The 22354-nt window shown below is 32.7% G+C and overlaps 1 protein-coding gene across 3 annotated transcripts in view; it reads right to left on the reverse strand.

Annotated features, from left to right (window-relative positions):
- Positions 1–1013: 1013 nt before the first annotated feature.
- Positions 1014–22354, reverse strand: part of LOC126817511 (terminal uridylyltransferase 7) — a 32093-nt gene continuing 10752 nt past the window's right edge. Inside the window, exons 13-30 of one of the 3 annotated variants that reach the window (XM_050544524.2) lie at positions 22060–22207; positions 21620–21709; positions 21252–21349; positions 16183–16344; positions 15881–15970; positions 15329–15442; positions 14925–14999; positions 14303–14477; positions 14063–14110; positions 13816–13916; positions 13042–13178; positions 12511–12698; positions 11538–11668; positions 10211–10495; positions 9052–9096; positions 7623–7698; positions 6144–6202; positions 1015–5638 (exon numbers count right to left, since the gene is read on the reverse strand). In XM_050544524.2, coding sequence (XP_050400481.1) covers positions 6153–6202; positions 7623–7698; positions 9052–9096; positions 10211–10495; positions 11538–11668; positions 12511–12698; positions 13042–13178; positions 13816–13916; positions 14063–14110; positions 14303–14477; positions 14925–14999; positions 15329–15442; positions 15881–15970; positions 16183–16344; positions 21252–21349; positions 21620–21709; positions 22060–22207 — 2013 coding nt within the window. In that variant the 3' untranslated portion in view covers positions 1015–5638; positions 6144–6152. Of the gene's footprint in view, positions 5639–6143; positions 6203–7622; positions 7699–9051; positions 9097–10210; positions 10496–11537; positions 11669–12510; positions 12699–13041; positions 13179–13815; positions 13917–14062; positions 14111–14302; positions 14478–14924; positions 15000–15328; positions 15443–15880; positions 15971–16182; positions 16345–21251; positions 21350–21619; positions 21710–22059; positions 22208–22354 lie in introns of all 3 variants that reach the window. The other 2 variants (XM_050544525.2, XM_050544526.2) reach the window with 2 other exon arrangements.

The following is a 22354-nucleotide window of genomic DNA, read 5'->3' on the forward strand; positions in this document are numbered from 1 at the left end:
TTTTCTGCTTGTCAAGTTCGGAATGTTATCAAACGAGTGTTTGATCAAGAATTGAAGAATGAGACATATGAACCATCTAAGTGTAATTTATTGTCCTCGCAATTATCTGATGCGATCAAAAAAGGTGTGAAAGATCTTGGATATTCCCGGTATAAAATTGTGGCAATGGTGGTCCTTGGGCAGCCTAAAATGTCAGCTATATCTTTTACCAGTAGGTGTATCTGGAATGCTAAAGTCGACACATTTTCTGAATATGTACATAATGGTGATGATATATATGCTGTTGGTCTTGTGTATGGCATCTACTGTGAATAGAAGATGTTTGGAGTAAAGACCTGCCCTTGTCCATCGTCAATCTATATTAGAAACTCTCTTCAAACTGTTATATTTATATTGTCTACGATATCACCCATGGTGGAAGTGGACGTAAAACTCTAGGAACGAACTGTTATATGAAATTTCAAAATTTGCCAATAACTTATTTAGTTACACGCAACAGTATTTGGGAAAAAGAAATGACAATTATTTCGTGTAAGTAGTAGTATCGTGTTGTATCATTTAGTTACTGTATTTGTAGAGCAGACAATAATATCTTGACAAACTTTTGATTTTTCCTTAAGATTGTAAAGAAAACATTATTCAACCAATCTTAATTAGTAGTCACCTATCTTGAAAAAAAATATCTGGATTATGGAATGGAATTAATAACATCGTTATGTTTTTTTAAATGAATTGTGTAATGATTCCCATTGGAATGAACCGGACTCTACTCAATTAATATCAAATAGTACGTTTCTTTTAACTTACAAAGTTTGTTTCTTATCACAATTCGCTTTCTGTGTCAGAGACTATTTTTTTTAAAAAAAGAAGAAATATTAATATGCTTTACCCCCTGTATTTATATTTTCAATTTATATATAAAAATTAGAACCGGTATTGATCAAATTGAAAATATTAGTGTGTGTATATAGGGTATCTGTCATCTTTATAGTTATCTAACAATATCAAGACAAGTCGATTCAGAAACAAAATTCAATTACTTGTAGGTCGACATAAAATCAATATGGACATAAAACGTGCATAGAATTGGTATTGTGTAGCGCTTCAGTTAAAATCAGTCTGCTTCACTTTAATTCTTTGGTCAGACACACGAAAAAGAACCGCCATCATTGTTTCCTACGTCTGTGTATAAATAAAGCTCACAAATAATGTTACACAAATAAAGGAGTTTTAAAAAGGGAAGCACGGGAGTACCGTGTGAATTGTTAAATTAAATAATATATTGCATATCAATTCATAAAACGAAATAATATCAAATTGAAAGGACTACCAATAATATAATTTTTTTTTTTAATAAACAGTATTCCATTCACAGAAAAGGATTGAGAGTCAAGCTAGATATTACCTTTCTTCTTCGACAATATAATTTTAATTTTAGGTTTTCTGGTGGCAAATAAATTTAAATGTTTATTTTTATTAGATATAGACCCCTATACATATTCAAGCAACAAATTAAGTTTGGCCGCTTTGGCAATCATTCTTTACTGACTTCATTCCCCGCGATGACAGCAAACAATCAGAAAGTATGAATATGGTACGAACGATATTATAGTATTCCGAATGAACACATTTTTTTGGAAGACGGATTAGTCGACTATTCGTTGGATTGAAGATTATAGTGTCCAACTAGAAAATGTATTATTGAAAGACAAACTTGGAATTGTCACAAAAATTCAACAACGTGTACCGTGTATTACATTTACAAGATTTTAAAACACCTGCTTGGACAAAAGATAGTTGAGACCTCAATCATCCACCCTATCCCCGTTTACCATCTCGCGAAAACGTTAAAACAATATATTATTTTCAATTTTTTTTTATCATTTAATCAATCGTTAGATTTCAGAATCTTACTATTGGTCATGTTTTGGTCGAGTGAATACAAATATTTTTTAGTTTGATCTTTGGGGTATGTTCTATGCCCGGAATAACTGTTCGTACGACCTCTGACGCGACCTTTTACTACAACTGGTCAGATCTTCATGTAGCTAGGCCATCGAAAGTATATAAAAAAAAAATTAATAAAAAAAATGAAAAGAAATATAGATCTGTATTTTAATCAGATTGGTGAACAAGGTGTATGTTAAATACTGGATATCAGAACCTATTAAAACAACAAAAGTATTGGGCAAAATGCCCGGGGTAATTCTGCGAATGATGACCGGTAATGCCTCTGTTGTGGCAAAATTTTCCCTTGTTCAGATACATTATTACTGGAAATGATTTAACACCCTTCACCCACAAAAGCACGCCCGCATTGTAGCCTACCTTAAAAGACCTTCAAGGGTCGTTTTTGTATGTTGATTATGTTTGCTATTGTAAATCATTTTACCACAGTATATTTTGATATAATGTGCTGCCTTCCTTCAAGTAATTAATGCTAATCAATATGCAATGGATGCTTGGTAATAAAATTTCACAGATTGTGAATCATTATTGGCTAGAAGAAACAACATGAAGTTTAAGCCAATCCATTTTAGAATTATCACATTATGACAAAATGCACTGAATACAATGTACCCTGATTCACGATCTTGAGTAGATATAAGAAATACCAAACACAAATCCATTTTCTTTTTTCATAATCATTTTTGGGGGGTTTTCCTCATTATTACTTCAATATTTCTATAACAATTTTACAAAGAAGGTTTATGACAAAATTATACACATCCCTATGTAATAGAAAACAATAAAATTTGTGGATATTCTAAACCAATTAAATGAAAATAATATAACAAAAAACAAGCTAAAAGATATCTAAATCTCAATTAAAATATCATTCTTGGAATAGTCATAAACAGCTCTACACAACTAAGCTTTAATTCATAAAATAACTGTCTATATAATCATATGGATATAATGTCTATCTGTTACTAATCCAATTACATACCTCATTATTTCTGTCTTGCAGGTATCCATGTAAATGATTCAATCAAAAATGTTTTTGTTCCTTAATTAATATCAATGGCCCCTGGATTAGTATTCTGCATGGATGTTCTGATGATTTGCAGTGGACAACCCTCTGATTACAGATCAGAATAAATGATGGTAGAATCTATATGACATTATTTTAAAGTGAGACTAGCACAGACCCTTAATTACGGTCTTTAGAATTTAATAGCAAATATATCCACACAAATTTTCATTTTCACAAAAAAGTCTTGATATAAAGAATTCAGAGCACACATAAAATAAACACATTAAGATTTGCAACTTACTAAATAGAAGAATTTACATACTACCCGATTTCATACAAAAACAATGCTGTGTTTACAAAATATTCACTTATCTTTAGACATATAAATGAGCTCTGTTAAAACTTGATTTACAATCTTCACATATAGAGTTTATAAGCTTATGAATACTCTGTATTTTAAAATATATATACATAGTTATAAATGATCATGAAATATAAGTTTAACAAAACACACTAAGAACAAAAAGCAATGGATGTCATAACAATTGATGATAAAAGAAAAAAAAGTTTTTTTGTTTACAAATATATACAGATCATTTGATAATTCCAAGTAAGAATAATAATCACATGATTAATTTGTATCAACCTTTAGGTTTACTCCCCACTTGCAATTTTGTGAAATTAGTGATTCAAATTTGAGTCAATCATATCACTTCTTTCTAGAATTTTATTCATAAACAATAAAAATGTTAAGTCAATGTATATTGAATATGACATGAATATTAAAGGTGGGAACATGAATACATGCATATATATATATATATACACAATGATAAATGATCCTATGAAAATCGGGTCAAACCAACACCTGCGTACACATGAATGAACATCTTTAGCTAGCAGGCTAAGGCAAGGTTTACATTAGATTATACTCTGTATTCTAAAGCCATGTTCAAATAATACCCTGTATTCTAAAGACTAGTTCAGATGAGATTCTGTAGTCTGAAGCCTAGTTTAGAAGATACTCTGTACTGTAATGACATGTTCTGATAATACCTGTAGTCTAAAGCAGATGATAAAACACCAGCTTAAAGCCTTGTTCAGACAATAAACTCTAGTGGGGATGATAAACTCCAGCCTAAAGCCTATATTTTTGTCCTGTATGTCTTTCAAGTCATGATTCCTTCCTGGAATTTTCTTAAAAACTAACCATGACATTACAATAAAAACTAAAACACATGTAGTATGTAAAGACATTTGTTGAAAAAGACCAGGGGTGGATACATTTTTGACTGTTGAAAGTCAGAAAGCCTTTTTGAACTTTTGTCAATGGGTTTTACTACAGATAACACCTCAGAAAATCTGACTTGTGTTTATATGCAAAACTGTCTGGTGAGGTGTCTGTTGCGTAGCTATGATTTCTCTCCGATGTGTAAAAACATCTAGTATTTCCAACAAAGTATAAACAAAGTATAAAGTATTCAGTGGCGGCGCCAGGGGTCTGCCTTCTGTTTGCCCCCCCCCCCCCAATAATTTTAGAAAATAAAAAAAAGTATTTGTGATACGTATCAATAACTTCTACGGTGAATAAATCCCACATCCCCACTCAGTCATAAACTTGCATGTTGTAGAGCATTTCCGACAGTCTATTTTTCAAAATTTTCTTGGCGAGGTCCCCAATAGACTCGCTACTTTGGCGCTCACAAGGGGAATTTGTTGAGGTTCACAAGTCCGTTCGTTTGACATTTTGTTCTCTAGTCGGATAAATTGGTAATCAGGCGATGAACGGTATCTGGGCAGATCTATTTATCTCGACGATCGGTGCCTGACAGAATACTGTAAGACAGCATTTCCGGCAGTCTATTTTTCAAAATTTTCTGGGGGAGGACTCCCTACTTTGACGCTCGTGAGTGGGCTTCGTCGTGATTCGCAAGTCTGTTCGTTTGACACTTTACCTCATCGATCAGTGCCTGAAATACTTCCAGGCTGCATTTCCGGCAACCTGTTTTTCAAAATTTACCCCTAGTTGAAGCTCGTGCCTTTGTTTGCCCCCTTAACCTTGGACTTTGCCCCAGCTTTGCCCCTCCAATCACCGACTGCTGGCGCCGCCACTGGAAGTATTGCTTTGTTTTAGTAATTTTTTTCTTTAAAATTAATACTATGGTGTATACCAACTTCAAAACTAAATAACTGGACCAATTTCAATTTTAAAGCTCTTATAATACATAATTTAACTGATGCATAGTAGTATTTTAATTTTTTGTCTCATTTGGTCAGGGCAAGTTACATATGATAAAGCACCCCACATTTCAATTTTAAGTAGTGTGTAGGCCTGTATAATAGTGAAAATTTGATGTGATTTGTGAGATGTTTTAAGAGAATGAACTAATATGTAACAGATTATATAGAGCATGAAAATGATAGAAACCAGTATCACTTACTAGGTATATCAATATATAGTAAATAACTAGGATATACACATTTAGACAATGTAATGATATAGAAATATGATATATACATGTAAATAAGTACCACTAATAACTATGTAACACGACTCTAAAGACACATATAAAAACTATCATGATAAAATAAGATCCCATGATTGTATACAACAAATACTTTATCATCTTATAAATTTTTAAAAATAAAACTTCAAGGAATCTGTAAAAAATAATAAAGATATATTGATATTACACATGAAAACATTTTATTAATTACTGCAAAAATTAATATTCAATTGTTCAGTTAGGCAGGACATTTAGATTTGTTATATATTATACAGATGAAATGAAATGGGGTTTAACATCCTACTTTTCTGCTCCATATGGGCTAATGAAGACAGACACACACCATACAGTGTACTACTATGTGCACGCAAATGTTCACATTGAACTGATTTTTTGTCCCATCCGAACGACCAGATGCTGTTCCTTACAAGGCCCTCCATTATATACAATTGACAAGAGGAAACCACACTGGAAAATCCTGAGGAACTTTCACGTCCCCCACAGGGATATAACCCTGGACCTCCAGGTAAGAGAGCCATTGCCCTGCCACGAGCCACCCTAGCTCCACCATACAGACATCATATTCATATCTATTATGTACATGATTCACCTGATCCATTCCCCCAATATATAAAATGTAAAATAAAACTGTAACTCACCTCAACAATTCACTGTGGTCTACCTTGTGTGTTCCTTACACTTTGATTTACATAATAATCTACAATGATAAAACAATTTTAGGTATAATAATGGAAGATATATCTAATTTTGATGTTAAAATTTAACTTAATTTCAAGGTGGGTAGATAGGTAAAGCTTTAACCATGTGGTTGTGTATTACTATGAGGATCGGTGCAGAATCCTTACATTCAATGTTTGAAAGTCTTCCATCTCAATTACACATTACCTATATCATTCTGAGACTAAAATGAAATTATGGATACAAGTCTAACATTTTGCCCCAAAACAGCTTTTTTACCTAGTTTTCTATGCCATGAATACATTACTGTTTGTCACTAGATGGTTCTTGGTTTCGCTGGTCTTGAGAGTTCCATTCTAGTGTATGATGATGGTAGTGAAGGTATTTGAATCCATTGTCACTTGCATTCTTTGATTAAAATTTGGGTTTGTTCTTTCCCACATTTCCTGGTTAAGATGAGATCAGACCATTCTATGAGAAGTTCCTCAAGTTTGATTTTTTAGATAAATGTTGATTCTTCACACTGGTTGTATGGTAACTGACGCACAGGCTTTAGAAATCCTGTAACATTCTTCCCATTATCCCTAGTTTTATCAGACAGGTAAGAGAATTTATTCTACAATGCATCCATCAATGTTGATCAGATCATCTAATTTGGCCTTCACCCGCAGAATCTAATTACAGACTCTTTGTCTTTATCATCATTTGTTGACGAGTGTACACTAAAGTCCAACATCATCTGCATCAATCCTCAAGGAGCTGTTGTTGTTTTTACATCCCAGATCACTGAAATGGACTCTAACGTACTACTTTTCTGTATCAACTGGGATAATGAAGAAGGACATAACTATGCAGCTATGAGGGAAATTTTGCCAAACACCAAGGGTACTTTTACTAAGCCTATGGTATCTATATTATAGCTCACGTGGCAGGTTCTTTCTTTATATATTTTCTGGATATGGTTGACAATCTTAATGGGAATAGTATAATATTGCAGTACTAAGTCTGTTTGGAATCAACAAAGTTTACATAAAGTGGTGACTGCCATTTTAGGGACTGGTCGATGACTAGCCACTAAACAGTTTTGACAGTTGGTAAGGTCTCCCTCCCTTCTTTGGTAATTTTAAACAGTAGCCCATCTTTCACTCTTGTAGTTCCATACATCTTTTTAGAGCCTCAATTGGTAGATTGATATTAAGAGATGTTATGGTGGTGTGGCTTTAATAAGTTACTGAAACGATCCCTCCATCTGTAGTGCTATTTCTCTGATTTGGTAAGGATTTTTCCATCCTTGTTACGTCTCAGTTGTACATTCCATCTGAAAGTCAGGATTTGAATTATCCTGAAGTTTCTTCTTGGCCTATACAGGGATTCAAAAGTTTGAAACCTAGAACATCAGTCACTAAAATATTTCTTTATTCAATAATCATATCACTTACTTTTATGTCGAGGAGGTGTGTTATTTCTAATATTAAAATTTTGGCTGCCATTTGGTCCTTGATGATGAGGCATGGGCTGAAAATATAAAATAATCTTAAAAGCAATCTGAACATAATGGTAATATTAGGTCAATGTAAATAAGGCTAGTTTATTAATTAAAACAGTTTATAAAAGATTGTGTACTACATGTGTACATGTATAAGATCACATTATTTGTATTCACCATTCTATAACTGTGTTTTATTTAACTCTAGTTCTAACAAGGACATTATTCACATGAAATAGATGAATAACATTTATTATATTAAAGTTGTATTGATGTAACTATCACATTATGCTACAATACATTGAAATAGACATCAAAAATAAGAAGAAAATATTTTTATTTCTAAAAATTCAAAACGTTTTGAAATTCATGATAATGGTCTATAAATAGTTGTCATTGAGGTTTCTACTAGCGCTGTTCAATTAAGTTTATATTTACAGCTAGGAGTTCAACAGAAATAAGGTACTCTCAAGGGAACCAAATTATTAAACAGTAACAGTAAGAGGTAAAGATAATGTAGCAACTGTATTTAAAAGCCAAATAATTTGTATAGGCATTTCTGTGACTAGACTCTACAAAATGAGGGAAAGCAAAGTATGACAATGAAACGTTAATATGACATGAAAATTAAAGACTTGGATCATGGATTACATATCATCTAACATTTTTACAAAATAAGAGAGCCTAATTAAAAATACATTAGTTAAGAGTTTAATAAAGAGTTGGCCATTCTTACTATAATAATTCAAAAATAGATGATTAAAAGGGAAAATATTGAAAATTTCAGTCAAATGACTTTATTCTGAACAGAGTTGTCACTCTTGGAAGGTTGGACTAGAAATAGGCATCAACTGTGTCCGCACCGTCTACAAGAATTGCGGATCGTTTGGTTGACAGACAATAACTCGACCTTCATATTCTCGATTATCAAGTAACATTCTCAATGGCTATGGTAGCCTCGCTTGGCAGGCCTTTCATCACCAGTTTCCGGTAGTTACATCAGTGAATAAAGGTAAACGTTAGCTTGGATGGCCATTTCTTGATTTAATTTTAAATGGAAGACTGTTTACATTCAAGCTGTATCCAAGCCATCTGATGGTCAACAGAGTTGATTTTGAGCTTGTCATGTAAATAAAGGTCTAATTAAAAATCTCTATAACATCTGAAGCCTAAATGAAGACTTGCAATAGGCAGATTTAGCTCTTGCATAATGTATGTTTAAATTTCCTGGTACATGTGAAATGTGAATGCATACATTAGTCTGGATGGTTTAACATACCACATACAATAAGCTGTTAGGACTGGCAAAAGCAAAAATATTCAACAAATTAAAAAATATTGAAGCAAATTCAGAAAACAAATGATGATAATAAAATGAAAACCTGCAAGTACATAATATGGGGTTGTTGTAACATCTTAATAACCACCTACAATAAATATACAACACCTGACCAAATACATTCTTTTAGGGTTGGGCAATATTGCAAACAAACAAAAATACTGCAATAATAACATATCACAATACAGGCATGTATCACTGATATATTTTAAAGTAGTAAAACTAATCAAACTGTGCAATCATTGTGCTTCAAACTTAAGGTAGAAAGCCATTGGCATTTCTTTGATTGGCTATCTTAGGTTTTACCCTAAACCCATCCATGTCACAGTTTTAATTGGAGCCTATTGTCATTATTGTATCATAGTGTGTACGCACATGTGTGAAAGGGGTAAATGATCGCTTGATTAAATTGAATTTAGTGACTTGGCAATATTGTAATGTACGAGGGAGTAGGCTAGTGTCATAGACTTTTTGCTTTCAGTCCAGTACTTTCTCGTAAATAAAATTGGCTTAGATCACTATTGATTAACAAAACGAAATGTTGGATGGCTATAATGTTGAAAATACTTGTTTAAAACAATGTTTCATTGATTGATCTATTTACTATAAATCTTGATGATAAATAGTTATTTTATAATCATAATAGCAATTTATCACAATAATAACAGTATTTGGGGTATTTCAATATTTTTGAAACTGTTAGATATTACTAACAATATTGATTTTCATATGATATATCAGCATATAGCCCAACCCTACATTGTTTGCATGCAGAATTCATATACACCTATGACAGATGCTGACAAATTAACATGCTAACAAACAAGTCAATGAAAATATAAATTTGCAAAGCACTGAATGGAACAGAATGGTGTTGTTAAAACCTTATCAACAAAACAAATATGTACATATTGTTATATACTTGATCGATTTCTTGGATACTAACAGAGCTATTATATTTAATTATTTAACAAAATCTGTTGCAATGTTATATTATAATCTGTGACCCACAGACTAATATTTCTAAATTTTCTCATGTGATACAATACTGGGTAAATTTGCTAGGAATATAGCAATCTAAATTAAAAAAATTAAGATATTACAAGACACTTTTACAAAAGTTGTTCATTTTGAATTTTATTGGTTGATAAAATTAAATGATTCAAGCAAGCACACCAAAGCAGACAAAATAGTTCTGATACCTGATTTGGTTGAACTGGTTGTGAGGTGGCACTTGTCGACTGATATCCATATGTCATGGTAGGAAATGAAGGCCTTGATAAACTATAGGGTATATTAGCTTGCGGTGACGATTGTGTAAATTGTTGGGGAGTTGTATTTGACGGAAGAAAAACGCGACAACCACCAGAAGTAGTGACATAAGTTCCTGTTGGTGTTACAGATTGTTGGTTAGACAGAGGGTTGTTATTGACCGTATTAGTACTGTTATTAGGTATATGGTGCTGCTCTGGACTTGAGTTTGAAACCTAAGAGAATATTTATAATATTAAGTTATCAATGTTAGCCCATGTTGATATTTTTTCACTTAATACAAGTCTAAAGCTTAAACCAGCATTATGTAAGATTTAGATAAAGAGCTTGTCTTCCTTGCTATAATAGTTCAAAAATAGAAAGTTACTTTATTATGAACGAGGTTTTGAGTGTTTGCAGATGTTTATTATCTTACCAATGGTACTTGACAATCAAGACTAAGTCTCAATTATCCATTCAAACATTAAATCTCACGGGTGTTCTAATCCATTTAAATCTTGACCATCTGATGTTCTAGAGAGTTAATGATAGACTTGTCATGTGAATAAATGCCTAAAGCCAAAATAAAAACCTGCAATAGGTCAATTTAGCTCTTACATGATGCATCTATAAAGATTCTCACAACCTCACTTTAACTTTTTTCCAAAACGTCTGTGCAAGCTTTTAGAAATTCTATTCAAATTCACTATCAATTTCATCATTATTTCAATGGTAGTAAATATATACAACAGGAGTCATTAGCCATGTGTAAAAGAACTACAAAATTCCAGATCCTTTGAAAATTGGCCAGATTTTTAGCTCAATAATCCAACCTGTGTTAGATTGTGAGACAGAAATGGGGTTTAACGTCCACTCGACACAAATCAGGTTATTCTGGGATTAACATATGGTGCAATTCAATTTCAATAATTCACTTTCGCATAGGGATCTTTAGTAGTGGAAGGAAACTGGAGTATGGTTGGACAGGTGACCCTTCTACTTGTCATGTACAAGCTGGAAATTGAAACCAAGCCACTTGACTCAATGACAACAGACATTATGATCTGAGAGAGAGAGAGAGAGAGAGAGAGAGAGAGATTAATGTTCACAAACTAGGTATTTCGGTTCTATCATATGGTTCAAAATGTTATTTCAATAATTTGCTTGCGCGTAGGGGTCTTTAGCAGTGGGAGGAAACTGGAGGACCCAGAGAAAACCCACAAGGTTGGATGTAGGTAATGAGTATGTGTTTTAGTCTATAATATTTTCAATTATTACCTGATGTATATTATAAGGTGATGACTGCATTTGATGACTGCTCATGTTATTACCATTATCTATTACCATATCCATTAGAGGTTGTGGTGATGGACGGTTACCAGGATGTGAATCATTTCTTGTTCTTATAACTACAAAATTTAACATATATAAAAAATAAAATCAGATAATTTTCTATATGATTACTTACTGGCTTTGTTTTTACACAGGAAGAACATTAACAAACTAATTATTTAATGTACTGGCAACTGTAAAATCTCTAGCATTCACAGTATATTTGACATTTTGTCATTTAGAGATAAGTACCTTAGGTGTCTGTAAATTTTCATTCATTATCACTACATGTATTTAGATGATTAGCCATAACATTTTTCTGAAGCAGACTTGTTCTATTTCTTGCTAATACTAGGTTCCCACTATCACGATTCGTGCTACGATTGAAATCGTGGTTTTAATCGTAGTGATCTTATCAGGCCTTATCATGTAATGAGGTCAGTCGTAGCAATCGTGTCGACTGTATCAATACGTATCCGAAAGTATCAAAACACAGCAGATCGTGGACTCAGTAGGAACAATTCCATTGTAACGTATCGCACGACAGTGGGAACCTGGCATAAGGCATAGATTCGTCTATCAACATCCAATCAAGGTTTTCTCCAATTTTCTAAACCCCACACAAGTGGAAACAAGAAGATAATGGAGAACAATGAGTCGTTTTTAAAACAAACCTTTCTGAAAAACCAGGAATTTCCTATCTTGTTTAACTGTCATAACACACTATTACTAAATAATACAAATATAGTAGGATCCCTTGATTTAGATGAAAGTAAAGTGCTAAAATGGTGTTGATGTCAGAACAATAAAGTGACGAAATGTTGAAATTGGCTGTACAATATGTAATGTAGTAGGATATCCATATTTCAAAACACATACATCAGACCAAATCAAATATCAAAGATTTTAATTTATTAACCTGAAGTCGGTAGAAGTGGTGTTCTATCTCTAGAATATTCATTATATGAATTATTTCTTCTACGTGGCTCTCTATTTGGAGTATGTCTATGACCATTTCTATCATTATGTTCATCTCGAGGTAAATCACCATGGTGATTCTGATCTTGTTGTTGCTTCTGCTGTTTTAGTTCTCTTTGTCTAGCCTCCCTGTTGAAAAAAATATATTGAGAATGAATGTAATCACAAGACAAATCAGTCAGTTAATTGAAAACACTTCTTTGTAAAGCACAAGGAAAGTGTCAGGGTGTGGGGGCTCACAAGGAAAGTGAATTTAGTCGTTCGGTGTGGGGTGAAAAATGTAAACATTGACTTGCATGTTAAAGAACCCTGAAGAAGAGTAGGTTGAAATGCCAGTCCAGGCAAAATTCTTTCCCCATACACTGCACTTTGAAATGAAAATTTCTATATGTTAGTCTCAAAATGACCAAAGTAAGGTATTGACAAGACATTAATCCCCATTCGTATCAAGATGAAAATACAGTCATATCACCTTTCTTTTTTTCTTTGTACATTTTTTAAATGTTGTGGACATTTCTTAGCTATATGACCAATTTTACCACATTCTCTACAGCCCCTATCATTAGGAGGTCGACCCTCTGTTAATAATTGTGGATCAAAGAAATAGTCCTAAAAAAATATATTCATAAAAAAGAGATGTGTAAATCTGAAAGAAAACATTGGTTGGTATTCTTTTCTAACTACAAGTGAAAACTACAATGTTTATTACATCACAAACAATATTTTTCCCTATAAATAGTTTAAGCGTCATTTTAGTAATTGGTCACACTAAACAAACACACAAATATTTTAAGGAACATAATTACTTAATTTAATAGGATCAACGTTTGAATAATTACTGTGTTTGACAAGGGAATCGTGTTGGTTCTATTAAAATCAGTAATTATATTCCATACAAGTTTTGTGTTTCATCTAATATTTTTCCTAAAAAAGAATAATGCCACAATTAATTGATTATCTATTCATTCTATTCTGATGTACATAGTGTGAAAAATAATAAAATAAATTAAAACACTGTTGATTTATTAATAAATTACTCTTAGTGCTTTATCTATCCTTTGTCATTATCTCTAATCATTCTATTCTGATGTACATAGTGTGAAAAATAAACAAACACACTGTTGATTTATTAATAAATTACACTTAGTGATTTATCTATCCTTTGTCATTAACTAACCATTTTTCTTATACAAAAATAAATATGTTTTCAGTAGTATGTTACTATAGTTACATGTAGATTACTTACTGCTGGTGAACTATAATTAGCTACTATGTTTGGAAGTGTTTCAAATGGTGTTCCATATAGTTCTCTAGCATGAATTAAAGCATGGAATATGTAATTATTCACTGAAAAATAAATATTATTCAATAAAGTCATGTTGATTTCAAATCTAACCAGATTCCTAATATTTAATTCAGGTGAAAAACCATGCAAATCTATCTCCTACTATCTTGAATGTAATTGCCAATGACCAAAATATAACAGCACTCACTTTTCTTTGAAAGACCTCCTCCAAGATTATGACTCAAATCAAAGGGATCTGAAATAATGAAAATAGACATAATCAATAATAATGATGGTTTTGAAGATGACAATAATGCGGATAAATCTAAGATTTCCCAAACCACAAACTGATCAAATAAAGAACAAAACATATACACCCTTTACTACAGTATAGTATAAACAAAGGAAGGGTAGTTTAATGAATTTTAAATAAACCATTTTATCTAACCTTCTATCGCCAAACATTCTCCATTCCATAATTTTTCAAATCGTGATAATGGTCCCTTCTGTCTAATGGTAATAACATTATCTTTAACTGGGAATTCACTATAATACTTAAATAGACCAAGCCATAACTCTCCTATACTCTGAGTGTTCTTTCCATATCCTGGCCATACATTACGCTAAAATATCAACACGATATATTTGTTATTCTCTACATTTTATTAATTGGGTCAAATATTCTGGTTCTTAGACATCCTTCCAAACAATTTGATTTAGTATTTTGAAGGATCAATCAGACAAAATGACTTTTTACAATCATCACATTTCAAGGCTCTACATTTATTTCATCATCAATTTAATTGTGATATTTACAGGAATTGTCCAGTGTCATTTATGAAGGTTGCATACTTTAAAAGAGTTACCAGTATCTAAGAACTAGAATATTTCTTTTGCATGGCCTTAGTAAATTGAGTACAAACTGCAAGTTATGTGTACAAGGTGAGATAATTGTGGTTATATGTGCAAACTGTAGACTGAAAACTAGCACTCTAAGTTTATTTCCGTATAACATGCCTTCTTTTCATTGAATAAAACTATTCAAAATTACTCAATAAATGTAGTCTTACCAATGTTTTAAAATCATCATAAAACCAAACATTCCAACCTTCTATAATTAATTCAGGTTTCTTACCAGTATGGAGCTGAAAATAAAATTAAATAGAAGATTACAATACAATAAATTTGCTATAAAACTTTAATTAATACAAATAAAACTAGTTAAACTAAACTATGATGGGTTTTTGCCTTCCATACATATATCAATATTGGCATCATTGAAAAGAATTTTAATTAAGTAAAAGGAGCTGTTTGTCTGCAAAGCAAATAATGGAGGAGATATACCGGCAGACAATATTAGTGCATTGTTCTGATTTATTAATGTCTACAATCTCAAAATATAATTAAAATTAAAACCTGATCCTGTATCTGCACTATCCTGCATCATCTAATATCTAGAATATATATAACTTACCTCTTGTAATACAGGTATAACAGGTGGTTCAACTTGTTGTAAATAATGTAATAACATCAGTACATATGCATATGATGATAAACTACCTTTAGAAGCATCTCCTATTTCACACACCTTGAACAATAATATACAAACAGATAATATACAATATTTGACGAATTCAAATTACACATTGAATTTGAAATATAGACAGAGTTAATGAGACAACATAACATAATACATTTATTAAAAATCCACAAAGTAACCAGATTATGTTGAGTCTCACGTGTCCTAACTGCTGCATAATTAGTGGTGCTGTGTTGAAGTCACACGCTTGTCTTTACTGTAAATGATAGTGGATTCTGTCAAACTTGTTTTGTTTTTAAAATAAAAAAAAGAGGCCATCACAGGATGATTTGACAACGTACAATATTCACTTACTCTGTTTCTGAGCCAATAATATTTCACCCAGAATATTTCCGTGAGAGGATGCTTGGTTTAACATGTGTTTTATACTTGCATTCACAGGATTCACCACCAAAAAGACAATAATTACAGAATAAGCAAACTTACCTTAGCAAAAACTTTTAAAGCATAACCAAGTATTGAAACTCTTTCATCTATACTGGAGTACATTTCTAACAATGTTGTGTTATGTTGGGCCTGAGATTTTAAAATACAGGAAAAACGAATAAAAATTATGCAAGATTATAGAATAAGCAATTTCGATTTTTTACTAATTGCATCATTTCCATACACTGCATCATAGACATAGAAATAAATAAAATTATATCTAATTTTGTAATGATTATCAATTTCTGATTCTTCGTTAGAATGTCTGTATGATTAAGATATATATTTCTAAATATACTTACCAATGTATTATATAAACTAATATCACCCTCTAAACCACTCTGTCTATGACGGAACTTAACTATTGGTACTTTAGCTGTTGTAATAGCCGTTATACTACGTAAACCATCATGACGTTCCAACTTAGCTGATAAATTCTTTATAACCTGTACATAATCTAAACCCTGCGAAAAAAAATAGATAGTTTTACACACACTAAACATATTGCCACAAGCAGCTTGATTACTTACAGATACTTACAGATCCTCTTCTGAGCGCTAGCCGTTGGCCACTATACTCAGATCCATATAGTCGGTTTCGCTTGTTTTATTTTGGGTAATCCGGTTGGATTTGAAGTCATACAGAAGTTCTTGATTAATCCAATGTTTGTCCAGACGTTTTTCAAATGTTTTTGTACTTTTTGCTGTTATTACACTGTCAGGTAGATTGTTCCATATTTGTACTACTCTATTTGTGAAAAAGTTCTTCCTGATATTTTTGTTTGATCTTTTTAAATATAATTTTTTACTGTGTCCTCTTGTTTTAGTTGTGTCTGTATCTGGGTGTAGTTGACATAATTGTGGCAGACTATTGTCATAGATTCCTGATGTGATTTTATAGGTCTCGATCATGTCACCACAAGTACGTCTGTATGCTAGTGTTGGGAGTTTCAGCTTCCTCAGTCTATCACTGTAACCTATGTTTTTGAATCCTGGAATAAGCTTTGTTGCTCTTCTCTGCACATTTTCTATCACTGTGATATGTTTAAGTTTATAGGGATTCCATACCGGATTTGCATATTCAAGTTGTGGGCGGACTAGTGCTTTGTACAGTAGTAGGAATGTTGTTTGGTCTAGATATGTGAAGGACCGGCGTATTAGTCCCATTATGCTATTGGTTTTATTTATTTTTTCACTTATGTGGTCTTCAAAGTTTAATTTATTGTCAACAATTACCCCAATATCCTTTTCCTTCTCTGTATATTTGAGTTTGGTGTCACACAGCTTGTATTCGTATGGTGGTAAAGTTCTCGTTCCTGTAGTCAGTACCTTGCATTTGTCAGGATGGAATTTGAGTAACCATGTATTAGACCAATTTTCTAATTCCAGCATATCTTGTTGTAGAATTTCCATATCCTTTTTTTCATCTATTTCTTTGAAGACTTTTGTGTCATCAGCAAACATGTAATATTCTGACTGTATGTTGTCTGGTAGATCATTGATGTATATGACAAATAATATCGGTCCAAGGACACTGCCTTGTGGGATTCCGCTAGTTACTGGTGTCCAGTCAGAAAAACTATTCATAACTCTGACACGTTGTCGTCTGTTCTGGAGAAACGAGTTAATCCATTTTACAATATTGCTTCAGATACCATAACTCGACAGCTTCAACAGTAGACGGTGGTGTGGCACTTTATCAAACGCCTTCATGAAATCTAGGTATACACAATCTAGGCTCCCTCCATTATCCAGTATTTCGGTCCACCTGTCTAGTACGTGTAATAGTTGCAGTGTTGTTGATCTACCGGAGATAAAGCCAAATTGTCTAGTTGAAAAGAGCAGGTTAGTTTTCATGTGGTTTACTACATGGTCTCTAATAAAATGTTCCAATACTTTACATAAGATGCAAGTAAGGCTTACTGGTCTATAGTTTTCTGCCAATTTCCTATTTCCCTTTTTGAACAGTGCTGTGATGCAGCCTTCGCGCCACTCGTTTGGGATATCCATGACTTTAATTGAGTTATTAAAGATGATTGATATGGGTCTTGCGATCTCATCACATAATTCATGAAGAAATCTTGGGTGCATGTTATCTGGACCAGGGGATTTGCAAATTTTGAGGTCAGAGAGCCTTTTTTTAACCATTTCCTCTGTAATTTCTATATCACCCATATTTATGTTTACTTGTTGGGATGTTTTCAGGATCTTCGGTGGTATAGACACTTGAGAAGAAACTGGATAGGGTGTTCACCTTGTCTCTATCATTAGCTGTAAGTCTCTCTGACCCATTTTGTGGTTTCATTTTTAAATCAGATATGCCTATGCGTGTCTTAGTTTTAGACTGTGTGTATTGCCAGAATTTCTTGGGGTTCTTCTTAACTTCTTTAGCTATTTCGATTTCTTTATTTTTAACTGCCTTGCGCGTAAGACTCTTCACTTGGTTTCTTGTTTTGCTGTATTCTTCATATCTTTTACCATCTCTGGTTTCCATGAACCTTTTCCAACATCTGTGCTTCTTTCTTATGGCAGCCAGCGTTTTATAGTCTAGGTTAATTTTCCCTTTTTTTGCATCTGCCTTTCTACCTATGCGTTTAGGTACGTGTTTATCTTGGATTTTCATGATAATCTCCATAAAAATATTCCACTGGTCATTTATACTTTCTATATTTAATATGTCCTCCCACTTCATTTCTGAGAGTTCTTTTTTTATTTCACTGATATTTGCCTTGTCGTAATAGTATTTTACTCTTTCATTATTTTCTTGTTGGATATAGCAGTTGAAGTTGAACTGTATAATTGAATGGTTGTTTTTCCCAAGTGGGCTTAAGTGTTCTATATCAGATATCATGCCTTCTTCATTTGTGAGTAAAAGGTCTAGAATATGAGGTTCATGGTCTCTCCGGGCTCTGGTCGGTTTCGTTATGTGCTGAAATAGGAAGGTATCTCTAATACACTCAATGAATTTAAAGTCTATACAGGATTCGCTTGAAGGGGTGGTCCATGTATCCCAGTTTATCCTCTCTAGGTTAAAGTCTCCCATGATGAGCACATGGGTATGGTTTGTGTTGTGTATTTCCAGAATTAGGTTTAATAGGTTCTCATTGTTTACATCGCTTCCGTTACTGCTACGGTATATACATCCTATTAAAAGTTCATCACCGTCTATCAGTTTGATACTGGCCCATGCAGACTCTACAAAAACTGTTTTGAATTCAACTGGATTCGCCTGTAATGTATTGTGTGTGTATAAGCATACACCTCTTCCGGTCTTGTTTTGTAAGTTACTTCCGAACATTTCATATCCATCTAATGCAATCTTGGAGTCAGTCAACTGGTATCTATGGTTCTTTGGTTTAACTTCTGTAATTCCAATTATATATGGTTTAGTGTTTTCAGCAAAAAGTCTAAGTTCGGTTATTTTATTTGTAAGACAGTCAGCATTTGTATAAAAACAACTTATTCTGTTTAAACTTTGTGAGGAACAAGTAAACGATTTGTGCTTTGACTTCAACGTATCTATATTATTCACAGTTTTGTTGTTTATACTTCTTTCAGCTCTTCCTTTATGTAGCATTTCGCTGTGCGGTGAACTGTTTTGTGCTTGAACATATTTACATTATTCACAGTTTTAGTGTTACCACTTATGATTACTCTTTCTTCGGCATTTTCTTTATGTAACGGTTCCAGGGGGGGCCTCTTACTCTGTATATGAATTTCCCCGCAGATTCATCCTCATCCTCTTCCACCCTTAGAGTTTTAAATTCTTCTCTCTCCTTGGGTGTCATATCATGGTCCACTGACACTTCTTTAAGGTCATTTGTAGCATCCCGTAATTTAGAAATGTTTTTAAACAACTTTTTTTTCACTTTCTCGTTGCTAAAAGAGACTAACAAGGGTCGCCTTAATTTGCTAGTTCCATCTTCTGGTTTTTTACCCAACCGCGACGTCCTCACAATGTCGTCATCGGATATTGCTAAGTTTATTTGAGTTCTGATTTCTTTTATCACTTTTAAGTCATTTGATGTTCGGTCTTGTTTCACATTAGTGTTTAACTCAGGTGCCCGAAATATCATAATATTGTTTTTCCTGTTTTCTCTGTCATTCATTTCTTTTATTATTTCTTCTCTCAGTACATGTACATTATCATTATTTGTCAATGATGAGAGTTTGTCAGGCACATTAACTTCATTTGCTACTATTCGTTTTACATCGTCAGCGGTGACGAAACTCTCTGATTTATCTTCTAGTTTTTTCAGTCTATTTTCAAATGTTTGCAGAAAATTTCTACACCGCTCTTCTATTTCTCTATCGGCTTTTAAGTTCTTTTCTACTTTCTCGTTGCAATTTGGGCAGAACCATTTAATATCCATCCTACTGGTTAATGAATTATATAATTTGACTGGCATTTCAAGACATTGTATACAGAAGTACTTTGTACAGAACTCACATTCTATGACTTTGTCTGACTTTTTTGTGAAGTTATTTTTACAGATGTTGCATTCCCAGCCTTCATTAATTTCATCATTTTCATTTGACTTTGTTTGTTTTTTACTTGCTCTGGTCTTACTTCTGACTTGATTTTCTGTTGCCGTTTGCTGTGAATTTTGGCCGCCATTTTGAAAGTCGTCTTCTGCCGTGTCCTTGTTTACGTCCAAGTTTTCTCTATCTTCTGTCTCTGACATGTTGAAATAAGTAGTCCTCGCTACAGGTAGCCTTTTCGTGCTGCTTTGCTGTTCTACAACTATATCTCACACAATTACTTAATCTTTAATGCTCAGAGGAAGATACAAGTATCTGTAAGCATTGAATTTTGTAAACAGACAAAATGGCGCCTGTGACTCACTGAACACTTTTTTGTCGATTTTAGCCTATATAAACAAAAAACTATTAACTTTCCTACGAATTAAGTCTATATCACTTCATAATGATTTACTACCTATTTTGTAACTTGATTTCATACAGTAATTTATCAAGAAATTGAAATAAATCAGAAAGTTTTCAGAGCTGAGACAGACAGCCGATTGTCAGTTTGTTCATAAAGGTGGCTATGTAAAGAATTTCTCCTTAATATTAACAAGTTAGATGAACAAATCTGAAACGTAGAGTTACAAATAGTTTGACAGACTGACAGACAAAGGTGACAACAATATATGACCATATTAACATGTGAGCTAAAAAAAACGTCAGCATTCAATACTATTAACAAATACATTACCAAATATGATAATACCTGTAATTTGATAAAAATGCCTTGTATCTTATGAATAAAGCAATACAGGATTTGACACAATAAATAGTCAATTTTTTAAGGGGATTAAATTAATAATCTCTTAGACCTTGATATGCATACAAACTGTTGATATACCTACCTCAGAGGTTTTATCTTTAAATGTGAGACAGATATCTAAATCACTCTTTGAAAACCCAAACCCATTACATGAAGAACCAAACAACTGGAGACGAGCATCTAGAAAAAAAAGTGTATTTATTCAAATTTATTGTCAAATAAAAAATAAATAATTGTTTATGTGTATCAGATACAGATTTTCAACTTTAAAATAGCACTTGAGTCATGGAACAAGGAATATGTTTCTAACACAAGACTTAAAGTAACTATTCACATTCAACATAATAAAAGTGTCCATTTTCACTCACAAACTCTCTATTAAATGACTTGAACATTCTGTGGAATATTCCACTAATATAAGGTATAACCAGAATGTTTGTATATTTTTACCTGGATAAAGACGTTGCTGTATGAAACTCTCTATATCTTTTAATATCCATCTTCTATCAGCTTTATCTTTTGCTGTTGGTCTGAAATCATCTATAAAGAGAAACTATATCAATATATGGCACAACAAGGATTTAATGCCCCTAATTTTTCCGATTCATTGATTCCAACGACACCAATTAATAAACCTGAATCTTCTCTACATCCTTTTTCAGTCCCAAATCTACATAATGACATCATTTTTCAGTCCCGAATCACCTAAATCAACTAATGTCCACCAGCCAAAACCAATCCACAAAAATATACAGATACAAGTAACTCGACATTTCATCTGGATCTCCCATTTCATATAACAATGTATAGGTAATATTCTCCAAGTTAAGACATTTTGTTTTCTATAGCTGGAATTACCAATAAGGTTGTAAATATGTAAGTTTACTTACATATAACATTTTTTAATGTTTCACTAAGAACTCCTAGATGTTTTGCTGTCATTCCTGGTAATGGTCGTAATTTAGGTAAAACATCTTCTGGACAATTATTTCGTAGATGTCCTTCACCTTCACAAAAACCACAAATTACTGGCAGACCCTACAAAACACAATTTTATTATGTATGGATTTCATAATTTTTTACATCATGGGAATTGACCATAATAATCATTGGAAGTTGAAATGTCATGACTTTTCAAATTAAAGAAATCTGAGAGAGAAAAAATGCATCTCATTCTAATTTCAA

The sequence above is a fragment of the Patella vulgata genome, chromosome 4 (assembly GCF_932274485.2).
Source record: "Patella vulgata chromosome 4, xgPatVulg1.2, whole genome shotgun sequence".
Lineage (NCBI taxonomy): Eukaryota > Metazoa > Mollusca > Gastropoda > Patellidae > Patella > Patella vulgata.